At 36.7% G+C, this 22,713-nt stretch overlaps 1 protein-coding gene across 1 annotated transcript in view; it reads left to right on the top strand.

Annotated features, from left to right (window-relative positions):
• The window catches only part of COG3 (component of oligomeric golgi complex 3), a 68,557-nt gene that overhangs the window by 3,188 nt on the left and 42,656 nt on the right, over window positions 1–22,713 (top strand). The window contains exons 2-13 of the mRNA XM_003934360.3: window positions 1,761–1,907; window positions 3,641–3,702; window positions 4,748–4,913; window positions 5,853–5,927; window positions 7,016–7,108; window positions 7,804–7,929; window positions 9,180–9,260; window positions 14,571–14,614; window positions 15,054–15,180; window positions 15,800–15,891; window positions 16,980–17,119; window positions 20,586–20,746. Coding sequence (XP_003934409.1) covers window positions 1,761–1,907; window positions 3,641–3,702; window positions 4,748–4,913; window positions 5,853–5,927; window positions 7,016–7,108; window positions 7,804–7,929; window positions 9,180–9,260; window positions 14,571–14,614; window positions 15,054–15,180; window positions 15,800–15,891; window positions 16,980–17,119; window positions 20,586–20,746 — 1,314 coding nt within the window. The remainder of the gene's footprint in view (window positions 1–1,760; window positions 1,908–3,640; window positions 3,703–4,747; window positions 4,914–5,852; window positions 5,928–7,015; window positions 7,109–7,803; window positions 7,930–9,179; window positions 9,261–14,570; window positions 14,615–15,053; window positions 15,181–15,799; window positions 15,892–16,979; window positions 17,120–20,585; window positions 20,747–22,713) is intronic.

Below are 22,713 nucleotides of genomic sequence, written 5' to 3'. Positions count from 1 at the left end.
CCAACTAACTCTAAGTACATATCATAAAGACGTTAACTTCTTTAGAAAACAGCTTTCTCTTTTATGAAAGAGAACTAGTCTTATCTTAAAAAGGAAATATGCCTTTTTTTTTTTTTGGCCATTAGAGAAAATAATTTACTATAGAATATTAGCTAGACTTTTGTAGCCAGGGCAAACTTGCTATTAGTGAGGGGCCTATTTCTTTATGCAGAATTTAGTAATTCTTGATAAAATGCTAAAATAATTTACTGTGACACTTATAATTTATGGTTACAGCTGTTGTTTTCTTGTAGGCTGTCTGACCTTAGATGTGATGTTTATCTTTTCTGAGCCTTAATTTTCTTTTTTATAAAAGAGGGGCATAACTCATGATGGATACTTATAGGGAGTTGTGAGAATTACATGAAATCACATATGTAAGGGGCACATGGCAAGTTACTTGCTAGTATTATTCTTGTGCTTTCTTTCAAATCATTAACATCTTAAAAGAATAGATTAAAATCCTGTGATGCTGAGCTGGTATAAGGTGTCATTCAGACCAAAGGTAAGAAAAGGAGAGGTTAGGTGCCTTGAGGAAGATTCTGAGACTCCATCTGTACTGCTTCAGTAATTTGCTCCAAACAGAGCACGTAACATCAGGTTTCATTTAGGGAATTAATTGATCAGATTGATCATAAAAGTGGTTTTCTCCAACCCAGAACTCTGCAAGAAGTAGAGCTTGGGACAGAAAATTATGTTGCTTGTCATGTCCTGGACCTGCTCAGCTGGTCAGGCAAAACCTGAGAATTTATTGTAGTTATTATTTAATGTTAGTGTCTCCATTTGCATAAACTATACAGTAGCTCTATGGCGCTGCCCCTCTCTAGTGGTATCTGTCTCCTCCATCTGGAAGCCAGGACAGTGCTAGTAAGCAGGAAGCATTCAGTCACCTCCTCCTTAGAAGTGAATGAAAAGTCACAACAGGAAAGTATGAGTCCGGGAGTTTGAGACCAGCCTGGGCAACATGTATAGACCCGCAACTCTATCAAAAATACAAAAACTAGTTAGGCATGGTGGTGCATACCTGTTGTCTCAGCTGCTTGGAGACTGAGGTGGGAGGATGGCTTGAGCTCTGGAGATGGAGGTAGCAGTGAGCTGAGGTCGCGCCATTGCATGCCAACCTGGATGACAGGCAGAGCAAGACCCTGTCACCAAAAAAAAAAAAAAAAAAAAAAGAAAAAAAAAGCTTACTAATGGTGGGACATCAGTGTCATGTTTATATTTTGAGACTAGCATTTAACATAGAGCCTGAAGTGTTAGTATTATATGGTATTTGTATTAACCTAATATAGTTTTTTTTTTTTTTTTTTTTGACATGGAGTCTTGCTCTGTTGCCCAGGCTGGAGTGCAGTGGTGCAGTCTCGGCTCACTGAAACCTCTGCCTCCCGGGTTCAAGCAATTCTCCTGCCTCAGCATCCTGAGTAGATGGGACTATAGGCATGTGCCATCATGCCTGGCTAATTTTTGTATTTTTGGTAGAGATGGTGTTTCACCACATTGGCCACGCTGGTATCAAACTTCTGACTTCGTGATCTGCCTGCCTTGGCCTGCCAAAGTGCTGAGATTACAGGTGTGAGCCACCGCACCTGGCTAACCTAGTATGATTTAATGAAAAATATTTCTTTCTCTTTCGAAAGGACTGAGGTGGAAACTCAATCTTGAGTTAAGTTCAGAGAATTTTCAGGTTTCTTAAATATTATCTTTGTGACTCTTTTTTCAAGCTCCCAATTGAAGACTTGTGCAGTTTAGCCTCCCAGTCACTGCCCATTGAACTGACTTCAGTAGTGCCTGAATCTACAGAAGACATTCTCTTGAAGGGCTTCACTTCCTTAGGAATGGAAGAAGAAAGAATTGAAACTGCACAGCAGGTAAATTGCAGTATCTTTTCTAAGGATGTTTGATTATTTTAGATGTCTCAAGGCAAGGCTAATAAAAAAGGTTCTAATTAAAAGTTGTGAACATTTGTCACCATAGTTAGCATCAAGTCTTTCTAGAACATTCTTGATTTTGTGATAGTTGTGGCTGTTTGAGCATTTCAAATGAATCTATTGCCCAGTTATAGTTACGGATATAGGGAAAAAACATGATATTCCAGGTTTGGATGTTGATAGATTGTTGAGGTTTTAATGTTTTATGCACTTTTGACTTCCCCCTGTCTGTGTTGTGTTAACTTATCCCCTCGGTGTATGCGTGCGCACCCCTTCATCTCACTTGTTGCTAGGTAGGTCCTTTTTTAAAAACCCAAATATCCTCTTTATGTCAACACTTAGTTATTTTTCAGTAATTTAGCATGTATAATTTTTTCTTGGTTTTTGTTCATTCCTAATTAGAAACCTAAACTTACAGTAGTTTCTTGTGCCACTTTTCTTGTCTCTTCTTTCTTGTCCTATTAAGAGTCAAAGTCGAGGCATTTACCAAATAAAACATAAAGTACATGTACTGGATTGCGTATATAGTAAGTCGAGAGAGGCAGTTCCACAAACCCATGAAGAGTTCTAGCTCCTGAGTTAGGCTGACCTGCATCTGAAAGTCAGCTCCATTACTTAGCATCTTTGTGAGCTTAGGCAAATTACTTGGCTTCTTAGATCTTTAGTTTTCTAATCTATAAAACAGAGATAATTGTATATTGTCTCATAGGATTTTTGTGAGAGTTAAATAAGATAATGCATGTAAGGCATTGTGTAGCAGGTACACAATAAATGATAGCCAAGGCACATGGCAAGCCTGTACACCCTTGACACTGAATCTTACTTGCGATTCAGTGTTCTCACGTTCACTTGAAGGTAGTCTTGCACCATGTCTATGAACTTGTTTGTACTGCTTAAAAAAGAATCTTCTGGATGAAATTTGTACCTGTTCTCGCTTTAAAATAAAAAAAAAAAAGTAATATACTGACTTATAATTTATATACAATAAAATGTATTAATTTTAAGTGTCAGCCCGATGAGTTTTGAAAAGTGTCTATACCTATGTAATTAACAACTGTAATTGAGATATAAAACATTTCTTTCATCACCCCAAAAAGTTTCTTCATACTTGTTTAAGGTCAACTCCCCACATTCCCCTTTTAAATAATAGATATTTTTCAGGCCAAAATTCAGGCTCAGGGCTAGCTGATACCAGAGTCCGTATTCTTAAACCACTCTGTAATATATTTTTGAGTTATGGCCTCACAGCTCCTGTTAGATAACATTAATATTGATATTTGCTCAAAGCCCTGTGTTACCTACTCAGATTTTGTAAACGATTATAGCAAGTAGGCATTAGCTTATTAGGAAGAAATATTCATTTTTTACATATTTTGTGTTTAATACTCTTCCTTATTTGACTCTGAAAATGGCCAGTTTTTCATTGGTTGGTTTTTTCAGTCCTTTAAGACATCTGAAATGGCAAATGTTTTAATATTCTTTGCTTTTCCTTTCATGTCGATATTGTGGATGTGATTAAATTATCTTCTCCTGGCTTAAAACTGATTATGTCTGAGCCCTAAACAATAAAACTTGGATAGTATCTGTCCTTTTGACTTGCTGTTTAGCATGTAGCCTCTTTTACTTTTGTCAGTTTTAGTTTTGTTGACAGTATAATACTCTTGTTTTTCCAGTTTTTCTCATGGTTTGCAAAGCTGCAAACTCAGATGGATCAAGATGAAGGAACTAAATATAGGTATGTGTGTCTCTTGCATTTGTTGGGTATCTTAATTTTTAGACCACAGTCATCTGAAACATTTCATAATTAGTGTTTTTAAATAAAATTAAGGTACTAAGAAAATGCTAACAGCCATATGTTCTTTAAGAATAGCCAGTGAGAAGATATGGGTCTTTAAAACTGTTATTAGAAGTTGCGTGATTAAAAACAAAAAGAGAATTACATTATAATTAATAGGTTAGGAGGCACAGATTTTAGTTTTTAGTTAACTCCAGAAAGAACTAGGTTTAGGTAGAAGCTTTAGAGGAATTCTAGAAGGTGTTCGTTGTCTTTCTTTAGAAGGAGAAACATCCCTGAAAGACTTTCAGGATGGCCACTTAGGTTGGGTGTAACTATAGTTCTGTCAGTGGATGTTGACAGCATGAGAGAAATGACAGTGTACAGTTTCTAGCTGATTTGGGGGCTGTGGGTTGAGTGTTCACATTCAGTGGATTGATTTACAGATGGCTATTATTGCTAGGCAGTGTGGTATGATCCCATTTAATCTTCATAACAGCTGTGTGAGGAAAGATATTACTATTCTTACTTTACAAATGAGCAAACTGAGGCCTGGAAATAATAAGTAATGTCATGCAGATTGGGGCAGAGCTGGGGCTTGGACCCAGGTCTTCTAATTCTAAATCCAGAACTCTTTCCATGACATCACACCATCTTTCAAAGAGGGAAGTGATCTGAAGGATTGACCTTACTTGGTTCCTTGGGATGGCTTTGGTGTCCAGTCTTTAGAAGTTGAGCCAGTGATTAATTACCTTATATGTGAAAAGCCAGGTTATGGCTTCAAGGCTAATTACTTTTGTTACTTACAGTACTTGCCTTCTTAAGTATTGAAACAGTTTATGACATAACTTTTGATACGTTTCTTAACATAATCAACTTGGGTGCCTAGGTCTGACTTTCCTCCTGAAATTTGAAAATTTTGGGAAAAATGAGCCTTTGTTGTTATTTTACTATGCTTACTGGGGGAAAAGATTATTGCCAATCCCCTTTTGGTTCTGTTTTCTAGACAGATGAGGGATTACTTGTCTGGGTTTCAGGAGCAATGTGATGCTATATTGAATGATGTAAACAGTGCTCTTCAGCATCTGGAGTCTTTGCAGAAACAGTATCTTTTTGTGTCCAATAAGACAGGAACCCTACATGAAGCCTGTGAACAGCTCCTAAAAGAACAGGTAATTGGAGTAAGAGAGAGGATCAGTCATTATACTTAATATTTTAAAATAGATGAATGCAGTTTTTAAAAAATTTTCCGAATTTCTCTAAGATGTTTGACTCTGCTGTGTTTGGGCCCTATGCTAAGCATGTAGATAGTTACACTGACAGTCTGCTTTTTTTCTAGTAAGCTCATGTGAGTAAGAGCAAAGGCAAGCTTTCTTATGTTTTGAGCTGTTAGGTCTCGGTACAGTTTCAGAGTGTAGTGGATATGTTAGTTTGCTCTTTCTCATCTTTATTACTGACATCTTATTTTCTATTTTTTCACTGTTTCGCCCAGGCTGTAGTGTAGTGGTGCGATCTCAGCCCACTGCAACCTCTGCCTCCGGGGTTTAAGCATTTCTTCTGCCTCAGCCTCCCAAGTAGCTGGGGTTACAGGCATGTGCCACCACGCCCGGCTACTTTTTGTTTTTTTAGTAGAGGCAGGGTTTTGCCATGTTGGCTAGGCTGGTTTTGAACTCCTGACCTCAAGTGATCTGCCTGTCTCGGCCTCCCAAAGTATTGGGATTACAGGTGTGAACCACTGTACCCAGCTACTCACACTTTTCAAACAAGCATAGTGATTGTACTAATGGTGAGATTTTGAAAAGATCAACTGATGGATTACTTTTGACTTAGAGCTAGAACACTTGTTACTATATTTATCTCAGTATGTACTTTTCTCTGTATGTACTTTTGTGTGTTTTAAAAATGTCATTTATTATTTTATAGAGACATGAAATTTACTGTAATAATTATTGCATATTTTAGTTCATGATTGTAGAAATACTTGAGCTGTATTCTTATATCTGATATAAACCTCTGTGTCTAATGTAAATCTATTTAGTGTAATTTTGAGACTGGCATGTTGATTCTTGTATTCTTATAATAATTTATTTTTCTCTTTTAAAAAATGCAAGTCGGAACTTGTTGATCTAGCTGAAAACATTCAACAAAAGCTTTCCTATTTTAACGAATTGGAAACTATTAACACAGTAAGCATTGTTCTTTACTTTTTATAAAGTTGGTGATTCTTATTTTATTTTTGCCTTTCTTGGTGTAGTCTTTAAATCTATAAATTGGCTTGAGTGATATTTTAACTCAGCTTGTTTGCTGATAGATATTCCTATTTATATACAGTGGAGATACCATTACCAGTTCAGATTTTTAAAAATTTGAGTTAAGATGCATTTCTTAAATTCTATTCTTGGCATTAAAATCTCTTTGTTGGTTACCTTTCATAGTTTCTTATTTATAAGCTTTGAAGAAGATTGTAAGAAGAAATATTCAGTTTTAGATCTTGCTGTGGTTGTGCTACTACGATAGTGGTCAAAACATTTTTAAAACTTAATTCTCATGTTTAGTTTGAAGAAAAGTATAGTCCTCATAATGTATACTTGTATCCCAATAAAGTATAATAGTTCCAATAAAGACAATGATGTAAATTATATTTCTATGTTTCTGACTCATAAGTTAATCATAATTATATATAAATCAGGTAATCATAAAATATTATTAAAGTATTTATTAAAGTCATAGAAATGAAACTAGTGGGTAGTTAACAATGGAATGCAATGGAAAGTAGTTCATTGCCAAGCTATTTGTATATCAGGTTAAGAGATGATTGACTTGTATTTTACTTTCATAGTACAACTGCTAAACATAGTATGACTGTTAAACATAGTATGACTGCTGGTTAATCCTTTAACCTTCAGGAAATCACCATTGTTTGCAAGTAAAAAAATTATGTATATTGTATATCAGAAAGTGAGAACTCTAGGTACTTCATATATTATTTTAATATGACATCGTGTAGTGGGGTAATATATACTATGTCCTGATTCATGAAGAGTCCCATTAAAGCTTATTAGGAATAAACGAAATTAAATCAGTATTCTTTTTCTATTTATCCCTTCTTTATTGTACATGTGGGCTACATTTGCGGATATTTTGGTGACTTTTAAAATGTATTATAAAGACCTGTTATATCCTAAAGGCAGATTTGCTGATTCTAATCCATAGTTTCTAACTTTCATCTGTATGATTTTTTGTGAATAAAGATTGTTTTATTTTTTCTTTAAAGAAATTGAACTCCCCCACATTGTCGGTGAATAGTGATGGATTTATACCTATGCTGTCCAAGTTAGATGATTGTATAACATATATCTCATCTCATGTAAGTCATGGTATTTTTGCATGTTTAAAAGAAATCTTAAGATTCCTGTTATATCACCTCTTGTACTATAAAGTGATTATTTCTGCCCAAGGGAAAAATACGTATTTGTAGTATATTAAATAAAATCTGTAGTGAATTCTTAGTCATTATTAAGCAGTGGTGTAAAAAGTACTTTTAGCTCCTGCAGTGGCCCCTGGAATGGACCATGTCCTGGCTGACTCAGCTTTATCCCACCTAACAGGATGAGGCGTTTTAAAGTTGTTGGCTTCTTGATGTGCTAGGGATTTCTTTGGAAACAGGAAGAGTTACTTGGGGAGAGATAAAGGGACAAGCCCTTTGATTGAATCACCCTCTATTTGTATTTCTTCAGGATTTATTGCTGTGTGTATTTCCCCTCGCTCCTTTTCTTAGTCGGGCGTTACATATTAGCCTTAAAGTCTGTGGGGTGCTGAAAATAGCTTTTGCTAACAACTGCAAATATGTGTTGAGCTCCTACTTTGTGCTAGGCACAGTAGGTTTGACTATGACTAAGACAATCACAGTATTTATTCAGCTTTGTGTAGTTTGTGATCTTTACGAAACCTGTTTTCGAACTTAATATATTGCTTTATGCGGGGGCACCTTGGTTTTCACTAAAAGATTACTTTTTGTCAGTGTTTGTTTCTACTTTTTGAATCTTTGTCTTGTCCTTGCAGCCTAATTTTAAAGATTATCCTGTATATTTGCTGAAGTTTAAGCAGTGTCTTTCTAAAGCTTTGCACCTCATGAAGACATACACTGTGAACACACTACAGACCCTCACAAATCAGTTACTGAAAAGGGTGAGTTAACGCATCTCAACAACAGATCATTTTTGTTGTTGTTTTTGATTCATTCATCTTCTGTGATCTTTGGCTCAGGTTAGTACTTTGTAATTCTAAAAAATTTTTACCTAAATGTACTGCAGCTTTTTATAGTAGGGAATAATGACTATGTTATAAATACCCCTTGCAAATCTTATTTCCAAATAAGATTTAATAGTGTGGGAAGTATTCAGAACTATATGATGAATAATAAGATACGAAGTATTTGTCACTTAAAACGTTCCTTTTTAACAAAAATATTAGAAGGAAATATACCAAAATCATAAAAATGGTTCTGTCTGAGTGGTGGGATACAATGCATAATTTAAATTTTCTTCTTTACACTTTTTTTGTAGTTTTCAATTTTTCTATGTTTAACAAACATTTTTATTGAGCATTGCCTAATGCTTGATATTATATTAGGAATTGTATAGTAACGAAGAGGAGCTAATAATGCCCCTGCCCTCATGGAGCTTATATTCAAAAGAAATAACCAGTATGGAAAAAAAAAATCAGTTAATTATGGATTATAGTTGATTCTAGGTAGAAAAGTCATAGAGTATAAGGTTAGAAAATAAGAGTAGAACTAGCTAAGATGGTCATTGAGCATATTCCTTTCCTAAGAAAATAAAATCATAAATGTTATGTTTTAGTTTTTAAGCTTACTTTCTAAAGAATGTGGAGTGTCTTTTTGAACTTTCCATTCAAAGCTAGTGGTATTTGGCTTGGATTTTTACTGTTTACGTTGTTCTTAGCTGACATAACAGCCAACCTATATATTTTCTTATTTTGCAAAATTTTCAGTAGGTTTAGGAAACTAATGTCTTATAAATACTGGTACCCATTATGTGCTAGTGCTTTACTATTGAGCTGCACAAAACCTTTAGGAGTTTAATGGATGCACTGAGCCTCAGAGGGATAAAGTACTTGGGCCAGTGTCCTACGTTCAGTGAGTGGCAGAATGTGAATCTGAATTCAGGTCTGTTTACTACCAAAATTTAAGTAATGTAAGATTAGTTATAACGATAAAGGAGAGAGAGATGACAGTTCTGTTTAATTATTTCTCATTTGTAGCCATAATAATATTTAATTTCTCTGAGATTTTTCTCCCTAAACTTTGGTTGGTATGCAGGCCAAGCAGTAGCCACAGGAAATGGTTGGTATTAGGTTTTCTGAATGATTATTGGTTTGCTAATTGTCTTCCTTCCCTATTTTCCCCGTTTCTTTAGGATCCTTCATCTGTACCTAACGTAGACAATGCCTTCACATTATTTTATGTGAAATTTCGAGCTGCTGCCCCCAAAGTCAGAGTAAGTCTATTGACATAACTAGGACATTGCTCTGAGATTTGCTCATCCAGCCCCTTTGAAGTATTATTGTATGTTAAGCCCTTTATTTATACCGAAGGAAGTGAACGTGAATGAAAGGTCGACGTTGTCTTTCCGAATTGTAGCAGTGTTTCTTAGTGTTGTATCTAGGTTCTTGAAGAGTCTGCAGAGCAGGAAACATCTAACTTTTCCTGTGATGCTCAGGGATGGTTTCTAGATGAAGGTGATAGTCGAGTTATAAAAGCTTGGCTAGTGGTCTTGAAGGGACTGAAAAGGGTATTTTGATACAGAGAGAACAGCACATGTAGGGAAGGTTGTAGGATATATAAAAGACATACATTTTGGGAGAGATCTTTATACGTTGTTATAACTGGAACATGGGATGTTAGTGGGATATGATGGGAAAGAAGACAGGAAAGATGACAAAGACTCTCTCACGAGGGAAGTTGCATGTTTTGCTAATTTAGGAAAAGCATAAAACCAATGAAGTGGTTTCTTAAACAGAGTAGTGATTTGGTCAGATTTGCTAAACAAACACATAAACCAATGGAAAAGAATAGAGAACTCAGAAATAAATGCATTTATTTTCAGCCAACTGATTTTTGATAAATGCACCAAGAAAATTTAGTGGGGAGAGGATGATTGCTGGGAAAACTAGATATTCATATGCAGAAAAATGAAACCAGACCTCTGTCTCTCACGATATACAAAAATCAAAACAAAATGGATTAAAGACTTAAGATCTGAAACTATAAAACTACTAGAAGAAAGTGTAGGGGAAATGCTTTAGGACATTGGTCTAGGCAAAGATTTTATGGCTAAAACTTCGAAAGCATAGGCAACAAAAACAAAAATAGACAAATGGGGCTATAATAATCTTAAAAGGTTCTGCCCAGCAAAGGAAACGATCACCAGAGTGAAGAGACAATCTGTAGAATGGTAGAAAATATTTGTAGAAACTACTCATCTGACAAGGGACTGATACTCAGAATATACAAGAACTTAACAGAAAAAAACTCTGAATAATCCCATTAAAAAGTAGGCAAAAAGTCTGAGTAAACATTTCTCAAAAGAAGACTATACAGATGACCAACAGGTAAATGAAAAAGTGCTCAACAGCATGAATTATTAAATTTACTCATGTAAATCAAAATCACAGTGAGATACCATCTTACTCCAGTTAGAATGGCTATTACCAAGAAGACCTAAAATAAATGCTGGTGAGGATGCAGAGAAAAGGAAATTTTTATACACTGTTGGTGGGAATGTAAAATGTAAATTAGTACAGCTATTATGGAAAACAGTAGAAGATTTCTGAAAAAACTAAAAATAGAGCTATCATAGTATCCAGCAGTCCCACTACCGCGCATTTATCAAAGGCAAGGAAATCAGTATATTAAACGGATACCTGTGTTGAATGCAACACTTCATGATAGTAAGTAAATGGAATAAACCTAAGTGTCGATCAACAGATGAATGACTAAAGAAAATGTGGTATATGGGGGGCAAGGGGCCGAAAAAAATTAAAATAAAAGGGGTATATATAAACAGTAAGATATTATTCAGCTGTACCAAAAAATGAAATCCTGTCATTTATAGCAACATGAATGGAACTGGAGGTCATTATATTAGTAAAATAAGCCAGGCACAGAAAGACAAATATTGTATGTTTTCACTCATATGCGGGAATGAAAAAAGTTGATCACGGGTCGGGCGCAGTGGCTCACGCCTGTAATCCCAGCACTTTGGGAGGCCGAGGCGGGTGGATCACGAGGTCAAGAGATCGAGACCATCCTGGCCAACAAGGTGAAACCCCGTCTCTACTAAAAATACAAAAATTAGCTGGGCGTGGTGGTGTGTGCCTGTAGTCCCAGCTACTCGGGAGGCTGAGGCAGGAGAATTGCTTGAACCCAGGAGGCGGAGGTTGCGGTGAGCGGAGATCACGCCATTGCACTCCAGCCTGGGTAACGAGTGAAACTCTGCCTCAAAAAAAAAAAAAAAAAAAAAAAAAAAGTTGATCTCATGGAGGTAGAAAGTAGAATGATAGATACCAGAGGCTGGGATGGGTGGAGGAGAGGTGGAGAGGTTGGTTAATGGGTATAAATGTACAGTTTGATAGAAGAAATAAGTTCTATTGTTCAGTAGCATAGTAGGATGCCTATAGTTAACAATTTATTATGTATTTCTAAATAGCTAAAAGGGAAGATTTGAAATTTTTCCAGTACAAAGAAATAATAGATGTTTGAGGTAATAGATACTCTAAACACTCTGATTTGATCATAACACGTTGTATCCATGTATCAAAATACTACATTTACCCCATAAATATGTACAATTATTATGCGTTGATAAAAAAGATTGGTTGGGTGCCGTGGCTCATGCCTATAATCCCAGCTCTTTGGGAGGCCAAGGTGGACGGATCATGAGGTCAGGAGTTGGAGACTAGCCTGGCCAAGAGACCAGCTGGCCAATATGGTGAAACCTCGTCTCTATTAAAAATAAAAAAATTAGCTGGGAATGGTGCCAGGAGCCTGTAATTTCAGCTACTTGGGAGGCGGAGGCAGGAGAAATGCTTGAACCCAGGAGGCAGAGGTTGCAGTGAGCTGAAATTGCACCATTGCACTCCAGCCTGGATGGCAGAGTGAGACTCTGATTCAAAAAAAAAAAAAAAAAGATTAAGGATGCAATATAAAGAATGTATTATGATGAAGAGAGATTTGAGACAGGGAAGCCTCATTATTAAGGAAGATTCTGCAGTAATCCAAGTGAGATATTAGGGGTTGAATTAATGCATTGGTAGGATATTTATTTCATGAGGTTGAGTATGTACCTTATTCATTCTGCATAGCAGTGTCTGGTACATAAAGGAATGCACAATGCGTTTATTTTAATTGATAGCATGGAGGGGGCAAAGATAAATATGTGTTATAATTTATAACATAGCTGAGATACATTTTATTGAAGCTGGTGCATATATATTCTTTCTACTCATTGCTAAATTTCTAGAAATAATAATCTACTTCTGCTGACTGACTCACTTCCTTGCTTGTTTCTCTCTTGAAAGTCAGCCAGTTGACGGCTGGGTGCAGTGGCTCACACCCATAATCCTAGTACTTTGGGAGGCCAAGGAGGGCAGATTCTTTAAGTTTAGGAGGTTGAGATCAGCCTGGGCAATATGGTGAAACCCTGTCTACCCAAAATAGAAAAATTAGCTGGACGGGGCGGCACGTACCTGTGGTTTGGCTACTTGGGAGACTGAGTTGAGAGGGTCATTTGAACCCAGAAGTCAAGGCTTCATTGAGCCAAGATAGTGCCACTGCACTCCAGCCTGGGTGAGAAAGCGAGACCCTGTCTTAAAAAAAAAAAAAAAAAAGCCATCCAGTTGAAAGGATTTTTTTTTTTTGAAATGGGAGAAACTTAGTTTTGTTTATAGAATATATATGTAGAATATGGGTACAACCTAGATGTCTTACAGATGTCTAACTGGATATCAGTTGATGGCATGAGATTTAGAATGTGCCTGATTGATTGCTTTTGCTTATTAGCCAAATACGAATGATAAAAATTTGATTAGAAAAGAAATGGTTAGATAAGAGGGCTCAGTGTGGTGGGTGATTATAAAATGATTATATAGTTATCACTGGCTTTCCTACATAACCATTAGTAACCAATTAGTATATGTGATGGGATCCCATTTATATTATATCAGTAACAAAAAGCATAAAATACTTACCTAGCAATAACCTTAACAGATATATAAGAATGAAGAACATGACAAAACTAGACAGAAAATCATAAAAGATTAAATAAATGGTAAGCCCATCTTCTCCCAGAGTAATTTATTGGTTAGAATGTACTCCTAGCAAAAATTCTAATAAATTTTTTTCATGATTCTAAACTTTATCTGGTAAATAGGCAAGACTAAAGAAGAAAATTTTGAAAAATATAGTGTCATTGATTCAGGCATTCACTGACAGATCATTGGAATGGAAAGTTGTGATACTTAATAAATAAAGAAACATCCCAAATAAAAAAGGAAAGGCTGGAATATTCTACATGGAATTGGGAAGATTTGCTAAATATTTCAAAAAAATAGTAAGCTTTTTACTCTGTAACATTACCAAAATAATAAATTCTGAGTAAAGTAAAGAGCTAAAGAAACTAAAGAAAGATGAATAGCTAGTAAAAAATCACCAGATTACTCACAGAACATGTAGAAAATATATGCAAGTTAAGGTTGGGGGACTTTTTTGTCTGTCAGAAATTGGCAGATTAAGGTCAGTGCTTTTGAGGATTTATGAGACAATGTTGCTGGTAGAAATGTAACAGTTCTTTTCTAAAAACATTTTAGAAGAATAGACCAAAAGCCTGTAAACATACATACCTCTTTTGAGCTGGTGTTTTGGGGTCCCCACCTGGGAGGTAGGTCCACTCAGAAGTGGACCAGCTTGCCTGGGCTCAAACAGCTACTAAGGAGTGAGTGCTGGAACCCACTAGTTTCACTCCAGCCTCTTCACAAATGGGCTGTGATTCTTTGGAAACAACCTAGATATCTGTCAGTAGAAATGAGATATTATGTAGCCTTTTAGCATAATATTTTAAATCATGTTTATTATGATTCATTAAGTGTTTACTAGGTACCAGATCCTATGCTAAAGGCTTCTGTACATTTTCATCTAGTATTGAAAAGTATTTAATGATAGGAAAATGTTCGTGAAATAATTTTTTTTTTTTTTTTTTTTTAGCCTGTCACTCAGGCTGGAGTGCAGCGGCATGATCTTAGCTTACCGCAACCTCCACCTCCCGAGTTCAAGCAATTCTCCTGCCTCAGCCTCCTCAGTAGCTGGGATTACAGGCACATGCCATCATTCCTGGCTAATCTTTTGTATTTTTATTAGAGATGGGGTTTAACCATATTGACCAGGCTGGTTTCAAACTCCTGACCTTGTGATCTGCCCACCTTGGCCTCCCCAAGTGCTGGGATTACAGGTGGGAGCCACCACACCCAGCCCTAATAATATTAATTTTTGAAAAACAGATTATAAAGTAGAATATGTACTATAATTACAGTTTTGTGTAAAAAGAAAAATATAGGAACTGTGGATATTAAAAAACTGAAAGAAAATATACTGAAATGCTGTGATTAATTTTTGGTATTACAAGTGATTTGTATGATTTTTAACTTTTTTATAGTTACAGTTTTTCTGAGTATGTGATACGATTAATATTATAATCAAAGTAATGGATAGTATAACAGATGGCTTTTTAAATGCATTTTTTCTTACTCTGCAGACTCTTATTGAACAAATAGAGCTGCGATCTGAAAAAATACCTGAGTGAGTACCTAGAAATTAAACTGGTTTCCACATTAGCCTTGTCTTATAGTACTGTTTTTCCAAATCGCGTTTTGTCTCTGATATTTTATGAGCAGTTGCCTCCTAGCTTGTTCTTGTAACACACAACTTATTTTGGGGAGCAAGGTCACAGACCTAGTAAGTTTACATGACAGCAGTTTTTCCTGTACTAGGATTTCCTTCTTATTTGGGCAGATGTGGGGTCCCTGATCTTGGAAAAGAAATCCTTTAAAAGATGAAGCTTATGAGATCCCAGTTCATTCTGGTTTGCTTTTGTTTTGTATCTGTACTTACAATATTAAATAGTTAATATGGGCAAATGAAAGGTGACCATTATATCTTTAAAAGAGGTTTGGATTTAAGGTGAAATTTAATTTGTATATCCAAAATCAAAAGTTTAATCTTATTTTTTTTCTGTCAGATACCAACAACTACTCAGTGATATCCACCAGTGTTACCTTGATCAGCGGGAGCTCCTTTTGGGCCCTAGTATTGCTTGCACTGTTGCAGAGTTAACCAGCCAAAATAACAGAGATCATTGTGCCTTGGTAAGTTTCTGCTTGCTTTGGTTAAATGTTAAATCTTCATTTGAGTTATGTTGATACCCTAGAAACAATACTTGGTTAAACAAGTTTTTGTGCCCATAGTGGACTAAAAAAGTATGTTTTTAGTTATGACGAATCTAGTTTGGTAATTAGCCTTACTCAACTTTGCAAAATAGTCTCATTTTTATTTATTTTTTGAGATAAGAAGATTCACAAATAAGTATTATTCTTGAAAAATGAGGTTTCAAAGTTTGTAGATTTATATTAACAATTTAGCTTAGCTTTTATGGCAGCTTAGCTTTAGCTTTTTTGTTTAGTGTAATTTTAATTCACACTATAAAAAATGAATAAGGGCTCTTTTTTGAAATACCCACTTTTGAACTAGAAAAGTAATTTGTGTTTATTATTAAAAGTTTGGAAACTAAAGCATTAATAAAATAAAAATCACTTATAATTTCATTATGTAGTAACCTATTGAAAACCAACCGTTTTCTGTTCTTCAGTAAGTTGTTTTAAGAGTATGTATGTGTAATCTCTGCAGATAAAGAGTAGGCTTTATTTCATAAACACTGGAAATGTTGTGTGTCTTTAACTGTAGGTGGTGTGTGTTTGTTTGCTACAGGTTCGTAGTGGCTGTGCCTTCATGGTTCATGTCTGCCAGGATGAACACCAACTTTACAATGAATTTTTCACAAAACCAACATCAAAATTAGAGTAGGTGGTTGTGAAATCTAACTCTTGTTCATAAAATTTAACTTGCTAATGACCATATTGAATCAGTATATTATAGGAGTATTCTGTCGTGAACTGCAGAGTGTTTTAACTTGTGTGTGTGTGTGTGTGTGTGAACAGAATATTGTTGGGTGGGACAGATATTTTCTTAAATGTGCAACTTACATGCTTTCGTATTGTTTGTAATGTAATTATTTAGATATTGTGGTGTGATAGGAAGAATCCTCTACAGGATTCTGTAGCCTCGGGGTCTAAATCCCTTTCTCTCCATTAAGTACAGTAATTCCTTCTAGTTTAAAAATTCTGTGATTCTAACGAATAAAAGATTTAAAAATACAGATACTATTTAATAATCTTTTCTTTATTTCTCAAAATGTCTTTCAGATCCACTGTTAGTCACTTTTGGTTTCTTCATGTTTGCTCTTTTGACTTTTAGAAACATTCTAAGCTTTTGACTCTTGTAATGGGGAAAAGAAAAATACTTTATTGTTGTAGTGGAAGTGATCACTTTTGATGAAATACTCTGTATAGAAGAGTACCGTTGACGATATGAAGCATGTAGACAGCTTAAGTTTTTCTTTTTAAATGTTTACGATTTCTCGAAGTACTTGGTGTCTGACCAAAGTACTTTGAATTTTATTTATCTAAATCTATAAGTATTCAAAAATTTTGAACTTGTCTCTCCTGGGGGGAAAAATATCATTTGATTCGTAGTGAAGTAGAATATAAAGGTTAATTAAATCTTCTGAAATATTTTTTTACTGTTTTTGAGAGGACATATAGAAAATTATTGCTGAAATAGATAAAAGTTGTAATAGGTTGACTTTTGTTTGGGGGCAGCTACTTTGAGTTGACTGCTATGGATTGCTTATTGATTCTGAGCTTTTAAAACAAAACAGTTTATAGAATTACTTTCAATCAGCTTTTCCCTTATCATTCTATAATGTTCTCAGATACTGTTTTCCAGTAGATACTTATCATTCTTATCAACTGGAATGAGGCTTTCTTAAACTATTAGAAAATCCTGAAAAAACTACTACTAATAGCCATGTTTTATTCTTTCATTTTAGTGAGCTTTTGGAGAAACTGTGTGTGTCATTGTATGATGTCTTCAGGCCATTGATCATTCATGTTATTCACTTAGAGACTCTGTCGGAACTTTGTGGGATTCTTAAAAATGAGGTGCTTGAAGATCATGTGCAGAACAATGGTAAATTGAGTAGAAATGATCATTTTAAGTTGTATCACTGGCTCAATGAATTTGAAAAAAAATAGGTTCTTCTTCCCTCACCCCACTAAATACATAAATTTAATATTTTTGAAGCTTGGCTTGATGCCTTGCCCCTTCTTTAATGAAGTTACACCTTATTCTGTCACTAAAGACACAATCAGATAGGGAAAGAATCTTAAAATACAGTAAAATTAGTAATAAAATAATTATAGTCAGTTTTCTTTCTGGTAACTGGAGTCCAGAGAGAACACATCATCACTTTTGGTTAGGCATTTCTAGCATACTGTTACCAGAATACAAAATACATAAATAAGTAATTGAATATATTGTATACTTTTGATTAAAAAACAGGAATTGTTTTTGTGTATATTCATAATAATAGTTCATCTTTTTTATTACAGATAAAGAAAAACAGTTCTCTGAAATAGTTCTACTTTGTCCATCTGATACATTTTTCAGTATTTGATTTGATTGTCATAGAGAACATGATTTTCCTAACAGTACCTAGGTACCTTTAGAAAATACCCTACAGGCTCATGCCTGTAATCCCAGCACTTTGGGAGGCTGAGGTGGGTGAATTGCCCGAGGTCAGGAGTTTGAAACCAGCCTGGCCAACATGACAAAACCCCATCTCTACTAAAAATACAAAAAATAGCCAAACCTGGTGGCAGGCGCCTGTAATCTCAGCTACTTGGAAGACTGAGGCAGGAGGATTGCTAGATCCTGGGAGGTGGAGGTTGCAGTGAGCCGAGTTCACACCATTGCACTCCAGTGCGTGCAGCAACAGCCAGACTCTGTCTCAAAAACAAACAAACAAACAAACAAACAAACATACTTTTCAAGTAATTATCCTTTTATTTTTGAGACAGAGTCTCGCTGTGTCTCCCAGGCTGGAGTGCAGTGCTGCAGGCTTGGTTCACTGCAACCTCCACCTCCCTGTTTAAAGTAATTCCCCTGTCTCAGCCTCCCAAGTAGCTGGGATTGCAGGTGCACGCCACAACACCTGGCTAATTTTTTTGTATTTTTAGTAGGGATGAGGTTTTGCCATGTTGGCCAGACTGGTCTTGAACTCTTGACCTCAGGCGAGCTGCCCGCCTTGGCCTCCCAAAGTGCTGGGGTTATGCGCCCAGCCCCCTTCCAGTAATTATTTTACTTGCAGAATTTATTGTCCTCACTTTGGCTTTCATTGAGACACTCTGGATTTGTTACTCTTCCAAAGTTACTTCACTGCATTTAACTCATTCATTTTCTCATGTTTTATTGCTTCTGAATTTTTTTTTTTTTTTTGAGACGGAGTCTTACTCTTACCAGGCTGGAGTGCAGTGGCACAATCTCGGCTCACTGCAGTCTCCACCTCCTGGGTCCAAGCGATCCCCGTGCTTCCACCTCCCAAGTAGCTGGGACTATAGGCATTCACCACCATGCCTTGCTAATTTTTTTTGTATTTTAGTAGAGATGGGGTTTCACCTGGTTGGCCAGGATGGTCTCGGTCTCCTGACCTCGTGATCTACCCACCTCAGCCTTCCAAAGTGCTGGGATTACAAGTGTGAGCCACTATGCCCAGCTGCTTTTGAATTTTTTTTGCTTCTGATTTTAAAATAAGAATTTTTTGTTTTGGTTTTGTTTTTGAGTTGGTGTCTCACTTGTCACCTAGGCTGGAGTGCAGTGGCATGATCTTGGCTTACTACAACCTCTGCTTCCCAGGTTCAACTGATCTTCCCACCTCAGTCTCCTGAGTAGCTGAGACTACAGGTACATGGGTGTCGCCACCATGCCCAGCTATTTTTATATTTTTTTTGCAGAGAGGGGATTTTGCCGTGTTGCCCAGGCCAGTCTTGAGCTCCTGGACTCCAGCAATCTGCCTTCGTCAGCCTCTCAAAGTGCTGGAATTATACGTATGAGCCACTGCAACTGGCCAAAATTAATGTTAATTTTTTTTCTTTCCTCCCTCCCCCCCTTCTCCTTCTCCTTCCTCCTCCTTCCTCTTCCTTCTCCTCCTTCCTCCTCCCTCCTTCTCCTTCCTCCTCCCTCCTTCTCCTTCCTCCTTCTCCTCCTCCTTCCTCCTTTTCCTCCCCCTTCCTCCTCCTTCCTCCTCCTTCTTCCTCTTTCTCCTCCTCCTTTTTCTCCTCCTTTCTCTTTCTCCTCCTCCTTCCTCTTCCTCCTCCTCCTTCCTCTTCCTCCTCCTCCTTCCTCTTCCTCCTCCTCCTTCCTCTTTCTCCTCCTCCTTCCTCTTCCTCCTCCTCCTTCCTCTTCCTCCTCCTCCTTCCTCTTCCTCCTCCTCCTTCCTCTTTCTTCTCCTCCTTCCTCCTTCTGTTCCTCTTCCTCCTCCCTCCTCCTCCTCCTTCTTTCTCTTCTTCTTCCCTCTTCCTTCTCCTCCTCTTCCTTCTTCCTCCTTCCTCCTCTTTCCTCCTCCTCCTCCTTCTTCCTTCCTCTTCCTCCTTTTTTTTTTTTTTTAATAGAGGTGGAATCTCACTGTGTTGCCTAGGCTAGGCTTGAACTCGTGGACTCAAGTGATCCTGCCACCTGGGCCTCCCAGAATACTGGGATTACAGGCATGAGCCACCATGCTTGGCCTCATATGATTCTGTGGTGTATTTAACACCCTGTCTTTTGGAAGGCTGTTACTAGATTACTAGTATGTCTTGACACTGATGGCAACTTTTTTTTGTTTGTGTTTTTGAGACAGGGTCTTACTCTATTGCCTAGGCTGGAGTGCAGTGGCATGATCACAGCTCACTGCAGCCTCAACGTCCTGGGCTCAGGTGATTCCCACCTCACCCTCCCAAGTAGCTGAGACTTTAGCTGTGCATCACCATGCCTGGCTAAGTTTTTGTAATTTTTTTTATTTTTGTGGAGATGGGGTTTTGCCATGTTGCCCAGGCTGGCTGATTCTGAATGCCTGGGCTCAAGATATCTGCCTGCTTGGCCTCCCAAAATGCTGGGATTACAGGCATGAGCCACTGTGCCTGGCTGATGGCATCTTAAAAATAAAGAAATACTATATAAACTCATACTTATTTTACTTTGTACTTGTTCTGTGAAAATGTTAACTAGTCATTTAATATCTGTGGTACTCAATTTATCTGCAAAATGGGGATGATGATAGTCCAGTTAATAAGCTACCCTAGTAATTTCTTAGGCTTGGTCTAAATCTATACGAAATAAATTTTAAAGAGCAAAGCACTCTTAAAATTCAGATTTTATTATTCATATTAATAATATGATTAGTTTAACAGTATTGCCCAGTTTTAAAGTTGAGACAATTGAAAGACATTTATTAAACTTTTCCAAGCTCATTGAGTCATACTGAAATAGAATACAGCCACAGCCTTTGAAGCAAAAGTGGTTCATACTGTTTCTGAATAATTTAGTAATATCTTTGCTTGTTTAAAAGAAAGTGTTTTTCTAAATCTAAAATAATGGCTTATTGCACTTTTTTTATCAGCTGAGCAACTGGGGGCATTTGCAGCTGGAGTCAAGCAGATGTTAGAAGATGTACAGGAGCGACTTGTCTACCGAACCCACATCTACATTCAGACGGACATCACGGGCTATAAACCAGCTCCTGGAGATCTGGCATATCCCGATAAGTTAGTCATGATGGAGGTAGGATCTCCTTACTTGACCTCCCTTCTGCCCCACACAGCTTTTAGATGTATTATTATTATTTTTAAATTCATATATTAAAATAGTGACAGGGTTTGCCTGTGTTGCCCAGGCTGGTCTCGAACTCCTGAGCTCAAGTGATCCACTTGCCTCCCAAGTGCTGGGATTACAGGTGTGAGCTGTCATGCCTAGCCTAGGTGATTTTTACTAGTTAAAATGGGATTTTTCTTTTTAATTATTCCTCAAAATGTAAAATCAAGATAAGCTTGCTTTAAAAATTGAAGGAGATAAAATTTAAAATAATTAAACAGAAATAATTTGTAAGGTTTTCTTTCCTTCAAATTATGTTTTATAAACATTCTGTTCCATTCTTTTCCCTTTGGTAGGAAATACGCATTCTCAATTTTAAAATTTAATTAGTGATCCCTGTGATTTCTCTTTTTTTTTAATAAGTGGCATAGAAGAAGGTTGATAATGTAGGAGCCACCAGGTTGATGGTGATGATGTAACTATGTGTCATGCACTCTCATAAAAAGCCTGGAGGCCATCTCCTCAAAATTATACAGTACGAGTATCCAGTTTATGGTTTGAAGGCTTGGGTTTATCTTCATGATCTTCCAGTTCCATATATATCTTCATTTTCTTTGAGTTCTAGACAGACTTTAAATAATCCCTAAAATATTAGTATTAAAACAGAATTAGAACATTTTTAATGGAAATTTTCAAATATAAGCAGAAGTAGAAACTGTAATATAATGAATTCTTAGGTACCCTTACCTCAGCTTCAACATGGCTAGACTCTCTGTACTTCCTTTCACCCCCCTTTAATTTTTTTAAAGCAAATTCCAAACATAATTTCAATTAATAAATACTTCAGGCTGGGAATGGTGGCTCATGCCTGTAATCACAGCACTTTGGGAGGCTGAGGTGGGAGGATCACTTGATCTCAGGAGTTCAAGACCAGCCTGGGCAACATGGCAAGAAACCAACCTCATCTTTACTAAAATTACAAAAATTAGCCAGTTGTAGTGGTATGCACCTGTGATCTCAGCTACTTGGGAGGCTGAGATGGGAATATTGCTTGAACCTGGAAGTAGAGGCTTCAGGGAGCTGAGATCATGCCACTGCACTCCAGACTGGGTGACAGAGCCAGACCCTGTCTCAACAACAACAAAAAAGTGTGACCGCTGAAGGCTAAGCAGGATGTGATATAACTTCACACTCCTGAAGGTTATAGATTCTGGGTTACTCATTCTAGGTAGCAGAAAGCAGTGAGCAAAGATAATCAAGTCAAGAGGTTAAATAAGCAAAACAACAAAACTAAAAAAACCCTTCAATAGGTAACTCTAAAAGGTAAGGGCATTTTTAACACAACTGTAATATAATTTTTACACTTAAAAACATTATAGTTCGTTAATATCAAGTATCTACTTGAATCTAGAACTTATTTTTCAGAGTCACTGGTTGTTAATATTTCATCATATTTACTTTATCTGTTTGTGTGTGTGTTTTGCTGAGCCATTTGAAAGTTGCAGATGTCATGACTCCTCATTCCTGAGTACTTCAGTTCTTATTCTCTTAAGAATAAAGACGTTGTTCATATAACCACAATGTCATTTTTGTATCTAGGGAAATTGACATTAATTCAATAATATTATTTATATATAGTCCATATTGAAGTTTCCCCAGTTGTTCTTTAAATGTCTCTTTTTTTTTTGAGACATAGTTTCACTCTGTCACTTAGGCTGGAGTGCAGTGGCACAGTCTTGGCTCACTGAACCTCTGACCCCCAGGTTCAATTGATTCTCCCACCTCAGCCTCTCAAGTAGCTGGAATTACAGGTGCCTGCCACCACGCCCAGCTAATTTTTGTATTTTTAGTAGAGATGGGGTTTCACCATGTTGGCCATGATGGTCTTCAACTCTTGAGATCAACCTGAAGTGATCTGGTCACCTCAGCCTCCCAAA

This window comes from Saimiri boliviensis, chromosome 16 (assembly GCF_048565385.1).
Source record: "Saimiri boliviensis isolate mSaiBol1 chromosome 16, mSaiBol1.pri, whole genome shotgun sequence".
NCBI classification, from domain to species: Eukaryota; Metazoa; Chordata; class Mammalia; order Primates; family Cebidae; genus Saimiri; species Saimiri boliviensis.
This window is presented reverse-complemented; position numbering and strand designations above follow the sequence as displayed.